This window comes from Cicer arietinum, chromosome 2 (genome assembly GCF_000331145.2).
Source record: "Cicer arietinum cultivar CDC Frontier isolate Library 1 chromosome 2, Cicar.CDCFrontier_v2.0, whole genome shotgun sequence".
Classification (NCBI taxonomy): domain Eukaryota; kingdom Viridiplantae; phylum Streptophyta; class Magnoliopsida; order Fabales; family Fabaceae; genus Cicer; species Cicer arietinum.
In genome coordinates, this window is record NC_021161.2 from 52,261,362 (window position 1) to 52,281,787 (window position 20,426).

The 20,426-nt window shown below is 26.6% G+C and overlaps 4 protein-coding genes across 4 annotated transcripts; all 4 read right to left on the bottom strand.

Moving 5' to 3' along the window:
- Positions 1-324: 324 nt before the first annotated feature.
- LOC101513992 (NAD(P)H-dependent 6'-deoxychalcone synthase-like) lies at positions 325-1,682 on the bottom strand. The gene is made up of 3 exons (XM_004491549.4): positions 1,230-1,682; positions 907-1,150; positions 325-820 (listed from the first exon to the last, which is right to left on the bottom strand). The coding sequence occupies exons 1-3, from the start codon at positions 1,550-1,552 to the stop codon at positions 440-442; spliced, it is 948 nt and encodes a 315-aa protein (XP_004491606.1). The 5' UTR covers positions 1,553-1,682; the 3' UTR covers positions 325-439.
- Positions 1,683-11,094: 9,412 nt separating this feature from the next.
- On the bottom strand, positions 11,095-12,460 carry LOC101513663 (NAD(P)H-dependent 6'-deoxychalcone synthase). Its single transcript, XM_004491548.4, has 3 exons — positions 12,009-12,460; positions 11,686-11,929; positions 11,095-11,599 (listed from the first exon to the last, which is right to left on the bottom strand). Exons 1-3 carry the CDS (start codon positions 12,329-12,331, stop codon positions 11,219-11,221), a joined length of 948 nt encoding a protein of 315 aa, XP_004491605.1. The 5' UTR covers positions 12,332-12,460; the 3' UTR covers positions 11,095-11,218.
- Positions 12,461-12,750: 290 nt separating this feature from the next.
- Positions 12,751-13,413, bottom strand: LOC101513338 (NAD(P)H-dependent 6'-deoxychalcone synthase-like). Its single transcript, XM_004491547.4, has 2 exons — positions 13,011-13,413; positions 12,751-12,931 (listed from the first exon to the last, which is right to left on the bottom strand). The coding sequence occupies exons 1-2, from the start codon at positions 13,331-13,333 to the stop codon at positions 12,751-12,753; spliced, it is 504 nt and encodes a 167-aa protein (XP_004491604.1). The 5' UTR covers positions 13,334-13,413.
- Positions 13,414-18,977: 5,564 nt separating this feature from the next.
- Positions 18,978-20,189, bottom strand: LOC101514326 (uncharacterized protein DDB_G0279979-like). The gene is given in 2 exon segments (NM_001309670.2): positions 18,978-19,663; positions 20,096-20,189. Coding segments are annotated over 2 exon segments (435 nt in total). The 5' UTR covers positions 20,111-20,189; the 3' UTR covers positions 18,978-19,243.
- Positions 20,190-20,426: the final 237 nt, after the last annotated feature.

A 20,426-nucleotide genomic window follows, 5' to 3' on the forward strand; every position in this document is an offset into this window, starting at 1 on the left:
CACGCTATTACTCTAGACATAAATTTTTCAAATATAATGCAACCTACCATTCTGGCTTGTTGGGCTAGAATATATAAGATGTACAAAGTATGCATTGTTAAATTTTGATATTGTGATAGCTGTGTGAATTAATTATGTTGGAATTTATCATTTTTTTAAGATAAAAAATAAAAAAAAATTTATATGATGATTTACTTCTTTACCTCTTTTACAACATCATAATATATTTATTTTACTTGTGGGGCTCACACCTCTTCATTGAATGATATAATGAAGTCAATACAAATTTAAGCTTTTTTAAAAGAAATTATTAATGTAAATAACTTGGACAAAATGAAATACGAAATTGATTATTTAATTGAGACACAGCAACATAGGTAATTCAAAGCTACATTACGAGGTAAATTTAAAGGACTTTTAAGTCAAGACATATTTTGTTTTATATCTCATCATCCCATAGGTCATTGAGGCTTGGCTTGGTTGGTCCAGGGATCAAACGGTTCTGCTTAATTTGATCAATTTTTTGGTGATCCTCCTTTGTCAAAGACCAATCAAAGATTTGAAGGTTTTGGTTCATTCTGTTCTTATCATAGCTCTTAGGAACAAAAGTGATTCCTTGTTCATATAACCATCTAAGAGAGATTTGTGCAATAGATTTTCCATGAGCATCAGCAATCTCTTTAAGCATATCATTTTCCATAACCTCATTTGCTCCTCTGCTTGCACCTTTCCTCAATGGTGAATATGCAGTTAACACTATTCCATTTTCATTGCAATACTCTCTAAGCTTCTTTTGTTGCCATGCAAGATTCATCTCCACCTATACATAAAACATGTTGTACAAGTTAGTAACATTTTATACATAAAACATTTTGTATCTAAAGTTTAGTTTGATTGATGACTTACTTGATTGACGGCGGGAAGAACAGTGGCAACAGAGAGGAGATTTTGAAGTTTCTTGACAGAGAAGTTACTAACTCCAATAGCTTTGGTGAGTCCAAGTTTCAAACATTCTTCCATTGATTCCCACACACCTTTCACATCAAATGGTAAGAGATCTGCCACATCTATTGGAAATGAAAACTTTCCAGGCTGAGAACTTAGTGGCCAATGAATCAAATACAAATCCAAGTATTCCAATTGAAGAGTCCTGCACAAATTAAGCATCTCAATAACTATTTCAATTCAATTTTAACATATGATATTGATATGAATTAGAATATGCTTACTTGAGAGATTTTTGAAGAGCAGGAACAACAAGATGAGGATGATTTTGAGTGATCCAAAGTTTAGAAGTAACAAAAAGGTCTTCTCTAGTGACAAGACCAAGTTGACATGCTTGTTTCAAAGCTTCTCCAAGAGCTTGTTCAGAGCCATATGCAGCAGCAGTATCAAAGTGTCTATAACCTTGTTTGATTGCTTCTATGATTGCTTCTTTTGTGTCTTTCTTACATGTGAAATCAGGTGCTGATCCCATTCCTATAACTGGCATCTTCACTTGTTCTTTTGTGTTGACAAGAACCTTTGTTGGGATTTCAATAGCACTACCCATGTTTTTGTTTTTGACGTTGTTGGATTGGGAAATTTTCAATTTAAGATTCTGTTATTCTTTGTGTTGTGACTGATGATGGACTTAACTTAATCTGCTGTAACCTTTTTATAGCTAGAAAAATTGATACCTACTCACAATATTTATCGTACTTGATTATTTGATACAAATTAATAAAAAAGAAAAATTATTAATTTATTTTTATTATTTATTGTTGTATTTTTATTATAACAAATATAAAATAAAAAATAATTTTTTAAAGTAATATAAATTATATTAATTGAAGAATATAATTAAAAAATAATTACATTGAAAAGAAAAATATTAATTTTTTAAAATAAATATTTTTTTTTTTTATAAATATGAGAATTATCGAGTAAGAATAAAAATACATTATTTATACTTTTTGATTGGCACTCCAATTAAGAAATTTGTATGGCGGCTTAATAGAAAGGTTGGTGGTGAGTTGATGATGGTGGCTTACTCTAATGATGTCTATATAGTAATATATCTTTGAAAATTCCACCAAAGAAAAAATATAGATTTTTTTCATTCTTTGTTTTGTTTTGTTTATTCAAAGATTAGTCTCAAATGTTGGATCCTTATTCCCAGAACCCGGACTTTATCATTCTATCACTATCTCTGTGGTTTTAATTATTGAGGGAACAAAGACAATAATATATATATATATATAAATTATTATAATTTAGTTATTAGAAAATTCAGGTGAATGTAATTAATTTTAAATACAATATAAGTTAAATTTAGTAAATTAAATTTTTTGATGTATTTTAATTGCTTATGACAATGACATAGATAACTAACAATCTAACATCTCCTTTTCTATAGGAATATTATTATGTGTTAAATTATTTTATTCAACCAGTCAAGGTTGTGGTACTGCATGCAGCAGGGTGAAGGTGACGAGCATAATTATTTTATACTTAGTTTAAGTTTTATTATTGATGTCACATCTTCTTTATAAAAAAACTACCACCACAATTGTTTTTCTTCTTCTTTCTTTTTGTCTAAAGTCATTTGATTTTTTATTTAATTTTTTTGTTATATGATTTTGTCGGTTTAATGTAATTTATTTTGTATATCAGTTAGTGTGACGTTGTTTTGATTTTATTGTTATAATTTTTTATTTTATTAGAGTATTTATTTTATTCAGATTAAAATATCAATTCCGATCAAGTACAATTTCAATTAATAATTTTGATGTTTTTAACTTTAAAGTTTCAAAAATATGAATATTTTGAATAGCTTCATTTTATCATACTTATAGATTTTATCATATTTATTTAGATATTTTATTATATTATATTATATATTAACTTAAACGTGAGTTTTTTCATATATTCATCTTTTGTAGTTATAATGACTTTAAATTGTATTTTTCTTAATTAATCAATGTGATTTTCATAAATTTAAATGAATAAATGTTATTTTTAATAAAAAATCATTAATGTCACATTTTGATCACTAAGAATATTGCAAAAATCAATTCGATCTTTGTAAAAAATAAATTGAGAAAATATCATTCTTATTTGAAGTATCATCATAAATAAATAATTAACTCTATGATAATCATAATTAAAAATTTATAACTAGGTTTTTTTTAGCAATTCCAGCAAGCAAATCAAATACATGGTATAGTTTACATCCTCCTCAAGTCAAACGTCTTTTACCAAACTCTAAAACTTTTTTCTAAATCTCGTGCTTAACTAAAAAAACTAGACTACATCCATCAAAAAATAAGTTTAAATTTATTAAATCGGAAAAATGATTAATATTAAAAAATTTGACAAACTTTGTTAAGTAATTTATTCAATTAATTATCTCTTTTTCAATAAATAAATCTAAATGGACCGTACATCATTCAATTCATCAAGAAACAAAGTTATTTGACAATTATAGTAACTCGTCTAAGAAGAATGAGGTTAGGCATCTATGGAAGATCATCTCAACATGAAAATATATAAGACAAAATTTAATTTATGAGAACAACTGAATAAATTAAAATAATACATACAAGTAAAAATATATTAGTCTGACAAAATCTTCTGATCTAATCTACGTAAGGATTAAGTCGATTTTTTATTTATGACATTTTTAATAAATTTCTTATTTAACTAAAAAATCAGACCACATTCCATAAAAAAAATCATTTTAAACCTATCGAATCAATCAATTGATGTAAATATAATTAATATTAAAAATGCACCAAAATCAAACAAAAGACATATTATATAAGTGATGAGTTGTTTGGATATACACTAGACGTCTAACAACAACAAGTCGGCATAAATATATGTTTCATCCTTTAGAGATAGTCGCAAAATAAAAATTGATATATTTGCGAGCATTAAAAACAAAAAGTATTTTAAAAAAAACAAAAAAGTATTATTAAGGAATTAAAAGTAAAAAAAACTGATATATTTACAAAAATAAAAAAATACTTACAGAAAAAAAAAATCATATTTCTATCTCACATATTTCATTTTTGGTCAATAATATGTAGTATAATCTTTATATGAAAAAAATATGTAACATAGTCTTGGTGATTGACTATTATTTTTTACTAATATTTTTGAGTGTTACTTGGAAGACTATAAAGTATTCATTAAATAGGATAATGAAAGATTTTACTGTATTAGATGTCCTTAATTTTATTATCCTACTTTGTGGAAAGATTTTCACATTAAAATTGTGTGTCTAATATTTATTTTTCTGTTAATTGTTATTTTTATGTGAAATTGTATTTTTTATTTAGCAATTTATATACACATGTAAGAGAAAAGTATTTTATATTATTGAGATAAGTATCTTTACTTTTTCCAACAAAGTGGTATTCAAATTTGATTTGTGCATTTAAATAGAGGAGAAAAATTAAAGTCTGAATATGATTAAACTCAACTCTACTAATTATACACTTTGAAAGACTCTCGTGGAAGATATGTTATGCAACATAGATTTATATGATCCTATTGATCGGGAGAATAGAAAACTAGTGGCATTTATGAGACGTTAGTTAGACCTTAGTGAATATCCACATGTAGAAACCGAAACTAATGCTAAGAAGATATGGGATAAATTAAAAGAGTTGTACGAGCGGAAAAATGTGTAAAATAAAACACTCTTGAATTAGAAGCTGGTGAATATGAAATACAAATATGGGAATTCACTAAAAGAGCATGTGAATATTTTTCAGAATACAGTGAATCAATTGACAACTGCATATATTAAAATGGATGATGAGTTGCAAGGATTGTTACTCTTGAGTTCCTAGCTTGACAATTGGGAAGTTCTAGTTGTGATATTGATCAATTCAGCTCTTATTGATGTTTGCATGATGGGTAATAAATCTCTTGGTGGTGCAATATATTTTATTATTTTTATTGAAGATCACTCTAGAAAATTGTGGGCTTTTTTCTTTGAAATCTAAAGACCATATGTTTGGAGTCTTCAAGCACGTTCATGCAAGTGTTGAATGAGAACATGGAAGAAATTGAAATATGCTCAACCAGATAACGATGGTGAATATATAGGTCTATTTGAAGAGTATTGTAAAGAATATGAAATCAACCTTGAGAAGATAGTTTCAAAGAAAACTCGACATAATGGTGTTTTAGAGAGATTGAATCGTACGATTAATGGCAAAGTCACGTGTATGTTCTCTCATGCAAAATTATCGAAATCCTTTTGGGTTTAGGGTTTAGGGTTTAGGGTTTAGGATAAGGACAAATAGTTGAAGGCCATGCAAGAAGATATGAATTCATTACAGGAGAATCACACATTTTAGTTGGTGAAATTGTCTAAGGGCAAAAAAATACTCAATAACAAATGGGTATACAAGATTAAGGCATAAGAGAATAGCTCTCAACCAAGATATAAAGTAAGATTGGTTGTGAGATGATTTAATCAGAGAAAAAAATATTGACTTTGAAGAAATTTTCTCACCAGTGGTGAAGATGTCTTCTATCCGAGTTGTGTTTGGATTAGTAGCTAATTTGAACTTTGAAGTTGAACAACATGATGTGAAAATAAATTTTCTTCATGGTGATTTAGAGGAAAAGATCGATATGGAGTAACAAGAAGGTTTCGAAGTCAAAGATAAAGAACAACTTATTAATAAATTGAAGAAAAATTTGTATTAAATCAAACAAACATCGTGACAATGTTACAAGAAATTTAGATAAATGCATCAACATATATCAACTCAAATATTTTTTATTTATTTATTTATTTATAAAAAGAAACAAATTTAGTATTAATATTATAATTTGATATATGTTGGGGGTCTGGAGTACTATGTTTAAGGTTTGAGTAGAAATGTAATTTTTTTTTTTTTATCTAAAATTTATTTCCTTAATATAAAGGTGGATTTTTATTTTGTTTAATATGTTTTTAATTCTTACAAAATTACAACATTTTAACTTTAGTCCTTGAAAAATGTCTCTTAATTGGTAATGGCTCCATTTTTATTTTTATTTTTGTTATAATATAATGGTGATTTCTTTTGGGTTGTATATATATATATATATATAATCTCTATAAAATTACAATATTTTAACTTCAATCTCTAAAAAAAATTTATTCTCTTTAAATCTCTGTTTTGATTTTAGATATTTTTTTATAGGCTAAAATTATCATTTTTTTATAAAAACAATTTTTAAAATAGCAACTAAAAGTGAATAAAAAAAATTTAAAAACTAAAAAATTGAAATTTTTTAAAGATCAAAGTTAAAATTTAAAATTTTATAGAGTTTAAAACTTAATTTACTCATTTTTTAATTATTAAAATTGTATTTTTTCTATTAAAACACAATTTTTAAGAATAGAACAAATTTTTTGTTAAATGTTTGAGACGGCAGTGAGTAGTAGCACCATTATTATATCCATCACTTGATTTAGGGACTTATAAGTTTACATATATATAAGTAGAACAATTTATTAGTATGGTCTAGCTACACGTTCGTCTACTTGTAATATGCTCCATTGTTTGGTCTTGTCTATGGATCAACATTTTCTTTGATATTTTTTGTCTCATAATAAATATTATTTTAATAAAAAAATTGTTTTTAAATGAATGACATTATTATTTTTTAATTGAAATTTCATTTTTTTATTGTTCATTTCAATTTTATTAATTATGTATAGGACTTTCAAAGCTTTAATTCTATTTTATAAATATAATAATAAAAAATACACTTATATATTTAAGAAGTATAATTTGATAAAATTATTTATTTTTTCTTTTTTTATACATTTTATAATATTCATAAAATAAAAAATAAAATATTAGTTTAAGAATATTTGCAACCATGGTTGTCCATGCTTGACATAAAATGAATACATGCACATGGTGTTGTCTATTATTTTGGACTATTTATCTTGTGATTTTAAGACATTTTCTAGTCTAGTCATGATGTCTACTTTTTTGACAAGTGATAGTGGTTAATAGTAAAATAAAGACAATCCACTCATAATGTGAAATACTTTATAATAAAATGAGGACAATTGTAGGGTACTAAAGTAGATTGAGTTTAAGATCTTATTTACTTTACACTATCTCCTCTGCACTCATGATGTGCAAGACTATTTGAAGTCAATTCAATAATTTCAATTCACTTATTAACATTTAGGTGGCGGCAACGAAAACATGTTAATAGATGGAGATAAATCAATTGAGTCAAAAAAAAAAAAATAGAAATTGAAAAAATTAAATTAAATTGACTCAATAAATGAACCTTCTCACCTTGGTCGCTATGTTCTTTTCTTCAGAATTTATTCGCATGATTTTAATATTCAAACTGCGACATGAAAGTCCATTTTCGACGGCTTAATTTGAATCATGTATTCAGGTAACAAAATATGTACGCAATGGGTTGAAAGAATAGCCTCACGCTCCCAAGCTAGTAAGTTCAAAGTAAAAATTACATTTACACTCCAAGCTATAGATTTCAACTATAATTTAAAATTATTTAAACGGATTAATTAATTTTACTCGATAACATTTAAATATGTCAAAAATAATTTTACATATTTAAATCAAGTCTTTTCTCTCTAAAAATGGAATCAAACATTATATCTATAGAAGAGAATTTCGATTTTAGACAATCTGATTGTGCAATTCACAATATTATTCAATTAAGATTAAACAGTCTACATTTTAATACATATTTTGTTCAACTCACCTTTACTTTAATATATCTATTATGGGTGGACTTCATATCAACATAGTCTAGGCCCAACAGGAAGACATGTAATTTCATATTAATCCGACCCAATCAAATAGCGTCATAAAACCTTCCATAAACTAGGACAAGTCACTTCAAATGCATAATTTGAAGTGATAGTCTATCGTAACTCACTTTGACCTCCAATCATGACCACTAGATGAATAAGGAGAGAATCATGTGATGACGAACACGTAAGATAGCTCACATGTGAATCCCTTTTGAGTCATTTGATGACAATAATACTATGATCACAACCACTAGATGGTCTACAGCTTCCTCTAATTACAAGGACACAAATCCAACATCATAAGGTGATTCGAAGATCATGGATTTCTCTTTGATGATCATAATAGGAATCTTCTAGAAATCTTGAAGAGTCACTATATGTATAAACAGGACCTCTTAAGTCATAAATGTACACACAAAATTTAACCTGAAAAGAAAACCTCTTTAACAAATACTTACTTGATCGTCGGAATGTGTACAAATACATCTTCGGTGTGTCGGTGACAGAAAGGATCAAAAACCTCCTCCAACTGTCGTACACCACTGTTTCCATAGTCAAGTTCCTATATTCAGTATCTCCAGTATTAAATAATATTTAAATATAAATTATTTTATATTCAATTCACTTATAATTAAAATCATTTTGACAAAATCAATTTTAATCCTCGCACGACTAAATACATGCTTACATTTATTATCTTTCTTTGATATTTATCTTTTTTTATGTTTACTATGTCATTGTTCATAATTTTTGTTTCTTCAAACGTTTATTAAGTTCTCACTTACTCACTCAACCCAACCTATCATCTTCTTTTTGACCATTCTCTTGGTAGTACTAAGAAGTATAAAACATTTGGAAAACAACCAAGAAATAGAGAAAAAATAAAATGGAGATAGGAGGATAAAAACTATGATTATTTGTTGTTGCCATTTATCCACCAGTTTAGGCCATAGGCCATAGCCATGACCTAACCACCTTCATCATCCTCAATATTGACAGAGTAGTTGGGTTCAAGCCCGTTTGCTCATGCCATACTTTAGTTTTTTCTATACAAGCTCCTCTCATTGTTTTTTTTTTTTTTTCATTTTTTTTTCTGTATTGAATATATTTGGTTAAGTACTTTGTATATTTTGCAGTTGGCATGATCTTTTAGAAGGATAAAATTTAGTTACAAAACTTCAATTTTTATTTCTTTTAAACCTCACATTCCAATGAAAGTCACACAAAAAAGGATAGTCCGACAGTCAATAAATTGTCGGCATATTATTATTACTATAAACTTCAAAAAAAAATTATTTTACGTAAAAAAAAAATATTATGCATATGCTTATATACTCAAATGACATCATAAGAGAGAAAAAGAAACAAAAAAGGATATAATAGATTTAACATATTAGAAATTGATAATGGAAGAAAAAAAAGAAAAAATAATTAAATAGAAGTCGAAAATTAAGAATCAGTATTTGAATAAATAATTGTTATCAACATGTGGTTAAATGGTTTGTCATTTGTGAGACATAGATAGAGAGATAGTACTCGTTCCACATGGAAATTTTGGCAGCATGTCGAGTGTTAGGAACTTCTCAATTATTACAATTACAATTACAATTACAATTTTCTTTTATTTATTACAGTTTTTTTTTTTTTTTTTGTATTAACACCTATTTTTAGAACATATAATATAAATTGAACATTTATTAATTTTATACATAAAAATTATAGTAATATTTTTCTCTATTTCTTTTAAAAAATGGAAAAAATCTCAACTCAACATGTAGAGGTACACTACACTATAAATAAATAATCTCCAATAGTTAAGTCGGAGAACACAAGATAATGCATTGAGTAGTTCACTATTTAACATTGGTACATGTATACTCTATATCGACACTATATATATTTTTCTTTTTATCACATTAATATGATCTATCACATTTTTTTGCATTATTTTTTCTTTCTTTTCAAAGTAGACAGCATAAACTTTGAGTAGTTGAGGTACTATATTTTTTTTTTAACTGTTGTATATTATTTTATAGTCTTTGAATTTACTGATTAAAGAAAAATGAAGATTAAGTTAATTAATTAAAAACACATTTAAACATTAAAATGACTAGACATCTAAATTTATTTTTGTAATTTTAATACATTTAAAAAATATTATATTGACATTCATATATTTATTTTTATAAAAATTTAAATATAGTAGAAACACAATCTATAACATAGATTTTTTAAATCACATAATTTATTTTTTAATGTGTTAAATATAAAAAATATTTATTTTTCAAAATTTAGTGAAGATCATCGTCCACACTCTTTTCTAAATGGGTCCGTCCCCTATGAATCAAACATTTTTCTTCAATATTTCTAAATTAATATGCATGCACATTCTAAATCTACTACTTTGTTGGGGCACACATACCTTAATATATACTAGTATTTTATTTATTTTTTTATAACCTTTTTGACGAGATATATTTTTACTTGTTTGGCACATGTACCTTTATTGAATTTGTTTACTCAAGTCAATCCAAATGTCATGCTTGTGTGAAAAAAATCTAAATGTGGAAGAGGTTATCTACCTCAAATAAAAGTATTGATGGAACCCGTTACCAAATCAATTATTTAAACTCAAAATAAAAACAAGAAAAATATTATTTAACCCGTTACGTCTCTATTTTATATCCACATTGAGTTTTTTATTTATTAATTCTCTGGTCAAGTATTTAGATGTTAGGTTTAAAAAATTCATCAAAATATTTCAAAACTCAAAAAACTAATATTGATAGAAATACATATACATCAACTATCAAATAGATATTCAAAAACATAAATTAAATCTACGACCAATATAGAGGTGAGGGTGAGGATATTCTTTTTTATTTTCTACTACGATAGTGATTTGTGCATATGAAAGTGAAATAAATGATGTTTCTTGCATGTATACCCACACGTTTACATTTCCAATTTTAGAAAGCAACAAATTTGATTCCATTGAATTTAACACAGAATATATTGTTAAGAGGAATGTACAGATGTTTCTTAATAAAAAATAATATAATAAAAAAATTGCCGACTAGTTTTTTTAATATTGTCAGATAGATATCATATAGTATTATTCCTTCATGGAACATTTGGCACACTATAAATAGTTAGTATCCGACAATGTGGACCCACCGGTGTTTTACTATTTTTAGGGGGTGTATGTAGTATCCAAACATTTTCCATTTCCAAATCACATATCATATGGTTTCTTACTCATTTTCTACAATCAAGTCAATGCAAATGTCATGTAATTCAAACATAATCGATTATTTAAACTTGATACTGGCACACATGTAATTCAAACATCAATTAGAGACAACAATTGAAGATTAATTTAAAGGACTTTTAAGTTAAGACATATTTTGTAATGTTTTATATCTCATCATCCCAAAGGTCATTGAGGCTTGGCTTGGTTGGTCCAGGGATCAAACGGTTCTGCTTAATTTGATCAATTTTTTGATGATCTTCTTTTGTCAAAGACCAATCAAAGATTTGAAGGTTTTGGTTCATTCTGTCCTTATCATAGCTCTTAGGAACAAAAGTGATTCCTTGTTCATATAACCATCTAAGAGAGATTTGTGCAATAGATTTTCCATGAGCATCAGCAATCTCTTTAAGCATATCATTTTCCATAACCTCATTTGCTCCTCTGCTTGCACCTTTCCTCAATGGTGAATATGCAGTTAACACTATTCCATTTTCATTGCAATACTCTCTAAGCTTCTTTTGTTGCCATGCAAGATTCATCTCCACCTATACATAAAACATGTTGTACAAGTTAGTAACATTTTATACATAAAACATTTTGTATCTAAAGTTTAGTTTGATTGATGACTTACTTGATTGACGGCGGGAAGAACAGTGGCAACAGAGAGGAGATTTTGAAGTTTCTTGACAGAGAAGTTACTAACTCCAATAGCTTTGGTGAGTCCAAGTTTCAAACATTCTTCCATTGATTCCCACACACCTTTCACATCAAATGGTAAGAGATCTGCCACATCTATTGGAAATGAAAACTTTCCAGGCTGAGAACTTAGTGGCCAATGAATCAAATACAAATCCAAGTATTCCAATTGAAGAGTCCTGCACAAATTAAGCATCTCAATAACTATTTCAATTCAATTTTAACATATGATATTGATATGAATTAGAATATGCTTACTTGAGAGATTTTTGAAGAGCAGGAACAACAAGATGAGGATGATTTTGAGTGATCCAAAGTTTAGAAGTAACAAAAAGGTCTTCTCTAGTGACAAGACCAAGTTGACATGCTTGTTTCAAAGCTTCTCCAAGAGCTTGTTCAGAGCCATATGCAGCAGCAGTATCAAAGTGTCTATAACCTTGTTTGATTGCTTCTATGATTGCTTCTTTTGTGTCTTTCTTACATGTGAAATCAGGTGCTGATCCCATTCCTATAACTGGCATCTTCACTTGTTCTTTTGTGTTGACAAGAACCTTTGTTGGGATTTCAATAGCACTACCCATGTTTTTGTTTTTGACGTTGTTGGATTGGGAAATTTTCAATTTAAGATTCTGTTATTCTTTGTGTTGTGACTGATGATGGACTTAACTTAATCTGCTGTAACCTTTTTATAGCTAGAAAAATTGATACCTACTCACAATATTTATCGTACTTGATTATTTGATACAAATTAATAAAAAAGAAAAATTATTAATTTATTTTTATTATTTATTGTTGTATTTTTATTATAACAAATATAAAATAAAAAATAATTTTTTAAAGTAATATAAATTATATTAATTGAAGAATATAATTAAAAAATAATTACATTGAAAAGAAAAATATTAATTTTTTAAAATAAATATTTTTTTTTTTTATAAATATGAGAATTATCGAGTAAGAATAAAAATACATTATTTATACTTTTTGATTGGCACTCCAATTAACTAACTCCAATAGCTTTGGTGAGTCCAAGTTTCAAACATTCTTCCATTGATTCCCACACACCTTTCACATCAAATGGTAAGAGATCTGCCACATCTATTGGAAATGAAAACTTTCCAGGCTGAGAACTTAGTGGCCAATGAATCAAATACAAATCCAAGTATTCCAATTGAAGAGTCCTGCACAAATTAAGCATCTCAATAACTATTTCAATTCAATTTTAACATATGATATTGATATGAATTAGAATATGCTTACTTGAGAGATTTTTGAAGAGCAGGAACAACAAGATGAGGATGATTTTGAGTGATCCAAAGTTTAGAAGTAACAAAAAGGTCTTCTCTAGTGACAAGACCAAGTTGACATGCTTGTTTCAAAGCTTCTCCAAGAGCTTGTTCAGAGCCATATGCAGCAGCAGTATCAAAGTGTCTATAACCTTGTTTGATTGCTTCTATGATTGCTTCTTTTGTGTCTTTCTTACATGTGAAATCAGGTGCTGATCCCATTCCTATAATTGGCATTTTCAGCTTACTAGAGGTGTTGGCAAGAACCTTTGTTGGGATCTCAAAAGTACTACCCATGTTGTTGTTGGGTTGGAAAGGTTTATGATAAGATTATTACACTTTGAGATGAACTTGTTTATAGTCTAAGCTCTGCTTGCCATCTTTTATAGCTAAAAATTGGTATATTCTTAATAGTAAAAGTGTGTATAACTTTCTTTATACGACACATAACTAAATGTCATTTTCAAAAAAATAATCATTTTAAAATGATGATTATTTCCAAAACAATAATTTTGTTTTATGATAATTGAAAGCCAATCAATAGTTAATGAAGATAATTTATTAAAATAATTATTTTTCATTTTTTAATATGTGTTAAAATTTTAAAAGATATTGTCTTTAAGACCTAGCTCAATTGACAAATATCGATATTGTTAAATTGGACATCTTGTTTTGATTTGAACCCGAAATCTCGCAGTTACATGATTTGAATCCGACATTCATTTTGAAATAGAGAAAGATTAAAAACAACAATGATACTTGTATACTCTGAATTTTCTAGTTTTTATTTTCGGTCTTGATTTTTTTTCTATCACATCATTATTATATATCATATCTATCAAATTATTTTTGCTATTCTTTTCTCTCTTAAAGTTTTAGTCCATATGTTAAATAAATAAATTTTTTTGACTGAATTTTTTTAAGCATGCGTTACAGTTATGTAAAAAAATTATCCACAAAAAATAGCTCAAAATTAAATTTTCAAGTCCATATTTTCATTATTTTAATTTTTAGTTTTTTAAATTTAAAAAAATTATAATTAATTTATCAAAAGTTAAAAAATTCTAAATTTTGTATAAATATTTTTATAGTGTTTTAAACATGGTTAAAAAAATCATTCAAAAAGTTATAAATTGAAACATAGTTGAACATGTTTCATTTCAGCAAATACTAATATGACTTGGTGACTAATTTTGTGGAGACTAAAAGTTATATTATTTTTTTTCAGAAAATAAAATTGAAAGTTTTAAAATTTATAAGGATTAATACATATTTCACTTGTTTTTAATCTCTAACTCAACTAACAAATTTCAATGTAATTATATTATAGATTTAAATATAAAATTTTGTATTAATATATAAATTTCTAATAGTAATTATATTATTTTATATATTAAAAAGAAAAAAAAAAACAAATTTTCAATAAAGCAAAGTATTGTGAGACACGACTAGTCCTACTAGAGTGACTTGTCTCCGCATGCCAAATTGGAAGGTAGGTGGGTTGCGATGATTTCTACCACCATTTTATTTTCTTATATTATTGATTTAATACTTATAATAACTAAGATTGGGGAGTTGGTGGTGGCTTAGTCAAATGATGACCATATTATAAGTAAAACATCTTGACTATTTGACTGTTTTGTTTTTACAATAGAGATTACTCTTTTATGAGCCGTCTTTAATATTTTACATATTAAAAAAGGTTATTGTAAATTTATTCATCATTATCTTTACCTCTCTTTCTTTCTTTTAATTATTGGAGGTAATATTCCATTCATTTCTCTTAACCACTATAGTTTTCCGGCCTAGTAATTGAATCAATAATATTCTTTTCTGAAAAATACAATAATAATAATAATATATTGTATTATTGATATGGTCTCTATTTTATATATACATACATATAGCGGTTAAGTATGTAGGGTCGCAAGTTGATGAGCACGCAAATGAAAATTTTGACCAAGCAGATTTTTTCTACATATTAGTAGAATTTTCTGGTTTTAAGTCAATTAAAACGTCCATTTCAAATTGGTTATGTATTCCAGTTAACATCAAACAACTTAAAAATATATTTTTTAACTCGTTTTATGAACTGACTTAACAGGGTTTCGTCATGTTAAGTCGATTAAGCTTAATCAACTTAAACATCATAAATTCAGTTCAACAAATTATATTTTTAAGTCGGATATTTTGATCAACTGACTTAATAGATAGAGTTAAAATAATTATTATTATTTTTTTATAAATTTTTCATTCTATTTTTATGCTCCTGATCCATACAATATTTCGTATTAAATTTCAAATAAGAATTTTGTATTTACAACCACAATTTTATATAACCATCTAATAACCAAAATATACACTTTCACATTTTCATACAAAAAATAATCAAAATATACACTATCACATGTTCATACGATAAACAACATAGAGCACAGGGAAGATGTATCCATTTTCGACTAATCTTGACAAAACTGAAAAAAAAAAAAAAATTAGATGTCTATTAATAAAATTACAAAATCACAATATAACAATATTCAATAGACATGTGTTAACGTTGTCATTTCCTTCAATTAATTTCAAAATAAAATTCAAATAACGTTTTCAAACTTTTTTAATTTGATCCAAATTAAATGATCTCGAGTCATCAAATACTGGAACAAAAAAAAAACACAATCAATATCGGCTAAATCCTAATTTTTTATCATACGAACATTAAAAAATACAATCAATAACAACTTATAATTTTTTATCATACAAATATAAAAAATACAATCAATAACAATGTTTAAAAAATAACTATGGTAAATCTCATAATAAATAAGATGATTTCTTATTTCTTCAAAAGTAATTGGTTCCATTTAAACATTAACAAGGACAATAAAACTTTTCTTCGTTTTTAGAAAGTTTTTTTAAAGCAAATTATAAAAATTTCTCCACACTTATAAGTATACTTCACTCAAACCATTAGTATTCATCCATCTATGATTCATAACTACTTTTGTTTATAAAATAAAAACTAAAATAATTTATTATCTTTTACTTTTTTATTTATGGTTCTACAATATCATAGTCATATTAATTATTAGTAATCTAATAATAATATACTATCTTGTTTTCTTCCTTAGTTTTATTATTTGATTATTGTTTTGCTGTGAAACAACTATGAAGGAGAAATTGGAGTAAAACCTGTCGTTGCAAGTGTTGGTAGAGAAGATGAAATATTTAGAATACAGTGATTAATAGAGTAGAAGATAAAAAGCTGCAAGTGATTAGTACGGGGAATATAAGACGTAGTGGATCTGGTGGTTATTACAACAAATTATATTCTTTACATTTGCCTTACAACAAATTATATTCTTTACATTTGCTTTTCCATGGGTTATTGATATAACCGTTTTAAACTAGATTTAAATATTTACATTATTGTCACCATCTCATTGTATTAAGTTATTTATTTAACCGAGACATAAAAAAAGATTAATTTTGTTATCTTAAATCGGTCACTAATATAATTGTATTAAACGGGTTATATCCATTTACAAAAATTGATATCGCATTGTTTTCTTAACTCATTTACGTAGCCAAGTGACCTAAACATGCATCCACCTCAGGACATATAAACAACTTAAGTCATTGTATTAAATACTCATTTTTCTACCCGTAAGTCTTTATTTTTTCTTGTGACTAAAGCTTTTTATTTTTTATATCATCGTCAAAATGTTTATAAGTAACCAATCTTTTGAAAAAGTGACAAATAATTGTCATAAAAGTCACATAATTAGAAGATTATGAGATTAAACTCGCAACATAATATTCTATTTAAAATATTTGATATTTGTCAATTGAACTAAGATTTAACTAATGATTCATTTTAATTTACAATGTACATGTTAGACTTTCTTAACTTTATAAAAGTTCTATTTTAATATTATTTAGTAACTAAACATTACAATTAGTTAATTTAGACGAGAGTTTCTTATATCTCCAAACTTTGATATGCAAAGTGTCTTTATTTTTCCTTTTGTTTTTAAGAAAAATCATAATGTAAAATTCATTTTATCTCTTTGATGATGAACAAAAAACAAATTAAATAAGTATGTATTATTATTTTAAAAATATCCCTTACTAATTAATACTAATAATTTATGTTGAAGGTAGTACTTAACATCTGATTTGGAAAAAAGAAAATAATCTCTAAACTACTAGCTTATACAGAATTGTGAATATAATTCCATATTACATTACAATATTATCTTATCGAAATGCTATTATTAATATATGGCATGGTTACAGGCATGCACACAGCGTGACACACGAGATTTGCTCCCTTGAGGGACGCCATGCTTACAGCCTTGCTACGATCAGTATATATTATCTATGTTTTTTTGACAAAATCTATCTATCTATATTATATTGTTCGTTCTCAATAATATTCATGCAATTGCAAATATAATATTGTGCAACTACATTATATAGATTACAGATATCATAACTGATTTCCTGGCCTGCATCGTATTAGTCCAACCGGCCAGCAGGTTTTTCATGCCAAAATAAAAAGAGTTTGTCTTTAGTAAAAACCTCCAACTAAAATATCCTTATTAAATATAGACTATAAATTTGGTTACCAATTTCAGCTCTATATAGGTAACAGGCCTTTCGGCCCAACTTGCAAAGTTATTATTTTTATTTGTATTTTTAGACTTGCATAGTTTATTATTAACTAAATTATTTTTATCAAAAAATATATTATTTTCAATTAATTAAATTTACTTCAAAACAAAAAAAAAAATCTAAACAAATTTTTGAATTCACATAGTTAAGTTTAAAGTTGTGGTACAAATAATTTGGAATTAATAAGTAGAAACGGAAATAAAAATTAAAGTTTAATAAATAATAAAAAGGCACTATCTAATTTTCAATAGCAAATTATATTAAATTGTTTATCAATAAATATTTCATACATGCACTTATATTTAGCTATATAAAAATAAAGCTCAATAAATATTTAATTATTATTTATGAAGTAAATCTTATTAAATAAAATTATCATGTGTACCTATATTTAGTTTTTGTTATGTTAGTTGTTTTCATTAATACTATTTGATAATATTTTTGTAAATACTTTTACACAAAATTAAACTTCATTAAATACATTATTAACATGGGCTTATGCGGGCTATCCATGTCCAATTAGGTTAATCCGTTGCATGACAAGTCTAATGTAGACTCAAAATTCACTAGACTTAATTGAAGTTCATGAACACAATTAATTGTTGAAAGTAACCCAAAGGTAAAGGTTGGTTGGTTCATTGGCAACTCCACATATCAATAAAAAGTTGGTGGATGATTTTCAAAATTGGGCTTTGCATGTTCCAGCCCCTTGTCACCTCGTTCATTCACATACGCAGGCCCACTAGCTGAGTTGTTGGGCCTTCTCTATATTCTGGACAGTACCCATGTTTTGGGTCTTCATCATTTTGACCAATTTCACAATTAGCACCAGTTGGATTAAATTAATCCTTATTAATCTCATCATTCAAATTTGATTACTCCCTTAAATTAATTTTCATAAATCATGTTTTGGGTTGGGTTTGATAAAGTCTCTTGAAGCCTTTTCACTAATATTGTACACAAATGATTCTCTCAAATATATACCACCCCTGTTATTTGTCTCATTTGTATTATGCAAACTTTAAAAAAAAAAAAAATTTAAATGTACAAATTGCTATAATTAAATAAATTTCAGAATTGTCCTTAATCATAAATTAGTTAGTAAAGCAATTAGGTGTATTTTTTGACAAAGAATAGTTAAATATTTTAGATACAATAAATAATAACATATATTAATGAAAAATACTTAATTCTTCATTAAAATAGCGAATAGTACGAGACAATCAAATATTTCAAATAAAACATTTTGATATGAAAAAAATAAAAATTAGAACACTAACAATATAGATATTTATTTGAACAAACAAAGACATATATAATTACTGAAAATGTGACATTGGATAAATTAAAATGGATCCATCCATCCCCATACATTTAGCTAGTAGTACTACATTATATTATTAGCTATATTTATTGGTGAGACCACAAACAAGTAACAAGAAAAAGACACATAAAGTAACATGACATGAAACTTAAAAATTATTAATCATGTTCTCTAATTAAACATTTTACATAAACCACATATTTTCCCCTTTACTCACTCTTCTCAATTGGAGTCTCAGTGTTGATGATAACTTTTTCCTCTTTCTTTTCATCTAAAGCTTCTTCTTCTGCATCAACCTTTTCCTCACTTTTCTCTTCTGAGGCTTCTTCCGCCTCAGCTATCACCTTCTCTTCTTTACCAACATCTTCTGTCTCAGATTCTTCAACAGAATCAACATTTTCTTTTGTTTCCTCTTCTTTGTCTTTCACTGTCACAACTTCTTCTACCTTCTCAGCTTCATCCAATGGCTTGGTTTCTTCAGCTGAAGATTCAACAACAGTTTCTTTTTCTTTGGTTTCTGATGCTGCAGCTATAATTGGACTTTCAACAATTTCTTCACTCTTTTTCTCATCAGATACCAATGATAATTCAGCCGTGTCTTCGGAGAGTGCTGTCTTTGCTGATACAACCTACACAATCATATTCAAATATCACACATAGAGAATGTTCATGATTCTTGTGGCTTCTCTAATGTCATAATAATTTTCAATTGTTTAGTTTTTTTATTATCTTTTCTTCTTAAATAAATATAAAGACATTTCAATTTTATTAGATCCATATGTTGCATTAAAGAAAGTAATTAATTTTTTTTATGTGTTTGGTACTTTGCAACTACGAGACAACCAAATTAAAATTTCATATGTCACATTTGATTGCGATTCTCAGTAATATAGATCATAGGATCGCATTTGAAAGATTAATACTTTGTAAAAGATATGAATTAAAAATTGATAAAAATTTTATAAAGACTAAAATTAAAATATAGATATTTGTAAAGAATACAAATATATTTAATTCGATAATATATTTGCAAATTATTTGAAATTGATAGAGTTAATTACCTCGACAGTGGCCATAATTGGAATAAAAAAAAATGCACTTGTTTCTCAAAGAAGAAAGTTAAGAGTTGTATAGGAAACTATGCTTTTGTTTGATGAAAAATAATGGCATTGAGAATGGTTTATATAGAATTTTGAGGTAACAAGTTGATGAAAAAAATGAAGTGGGGGCAGTTCAAGAATCTTGGGATTTGACACCCAATTTATTTCACTCAATTTTAGTAAGCATGTTTGGCAATAATGGTGACAAATGCTTAGAGATGAGGTTAAAATTTAATTTAATAATGTTTATTTCGGATCCATCTATTAGGAGGGTGAATTAATGGAGCATGAT

Bases quoted from the DNA above. Each gene is read 5' to 3' on its own strand.
- LOC101513992 (XM_004491549.4), bottom strand. From the start codon at position 1,552: ATGGGTAGTGCTATTGAAATCCCAACAAAGGTTCTTGTCAACACAAAA. The intron at 1,151-1,229 runs GTAAGCATATTC...TAATTTGTGCAG, and splicing joins GCTCTTCAAAAATCTCTCAA to GACTCTTCAATTGGAATACT. The intron at 821-906 runs GTAAGTCATCAA...TTTTATGTATAG, and splicing joins TTCTTCCCGCCGTCAATCAA to GTGGAGATGAATCTTGCATG.
- LOC101513663 (XM_004491548.4), bottom strand. From the start codon at position 12,331: ATGGGTAGTGCTATTGAAATCCCAACAAAGGTTCTTGTCAACACAAAA. The intron at 11,930-12,008 runs GTAAGCATATTC...TAATTTGTGCAG, and splicing joins GCTCTTCAAAAATCTCTCAA to GACTCTTCAATTGGAATACT. The intron at 11,600-11,685 runs GTAAGTCATCAA...TTTTATGTATAG, and splicing joins TTCTTCCCGCCGTCAATCAA to GTGGAGATGAATCTTGCATG.
- LOC101513338 (XM_004491547.4), bottom strand. From the start codon at position 13,333: ATGGGTAGTACTTTTGAGATCCCAACAAAGGTTCTTGCCAACACCTCT. The intron at 12,932-13,010 runs GTAAGCATATTC...TAATTTGTGCAG, and splicing joins GCTCTTCAAAAATCTCTCAA to GACTCTTCAATTGGAATACT.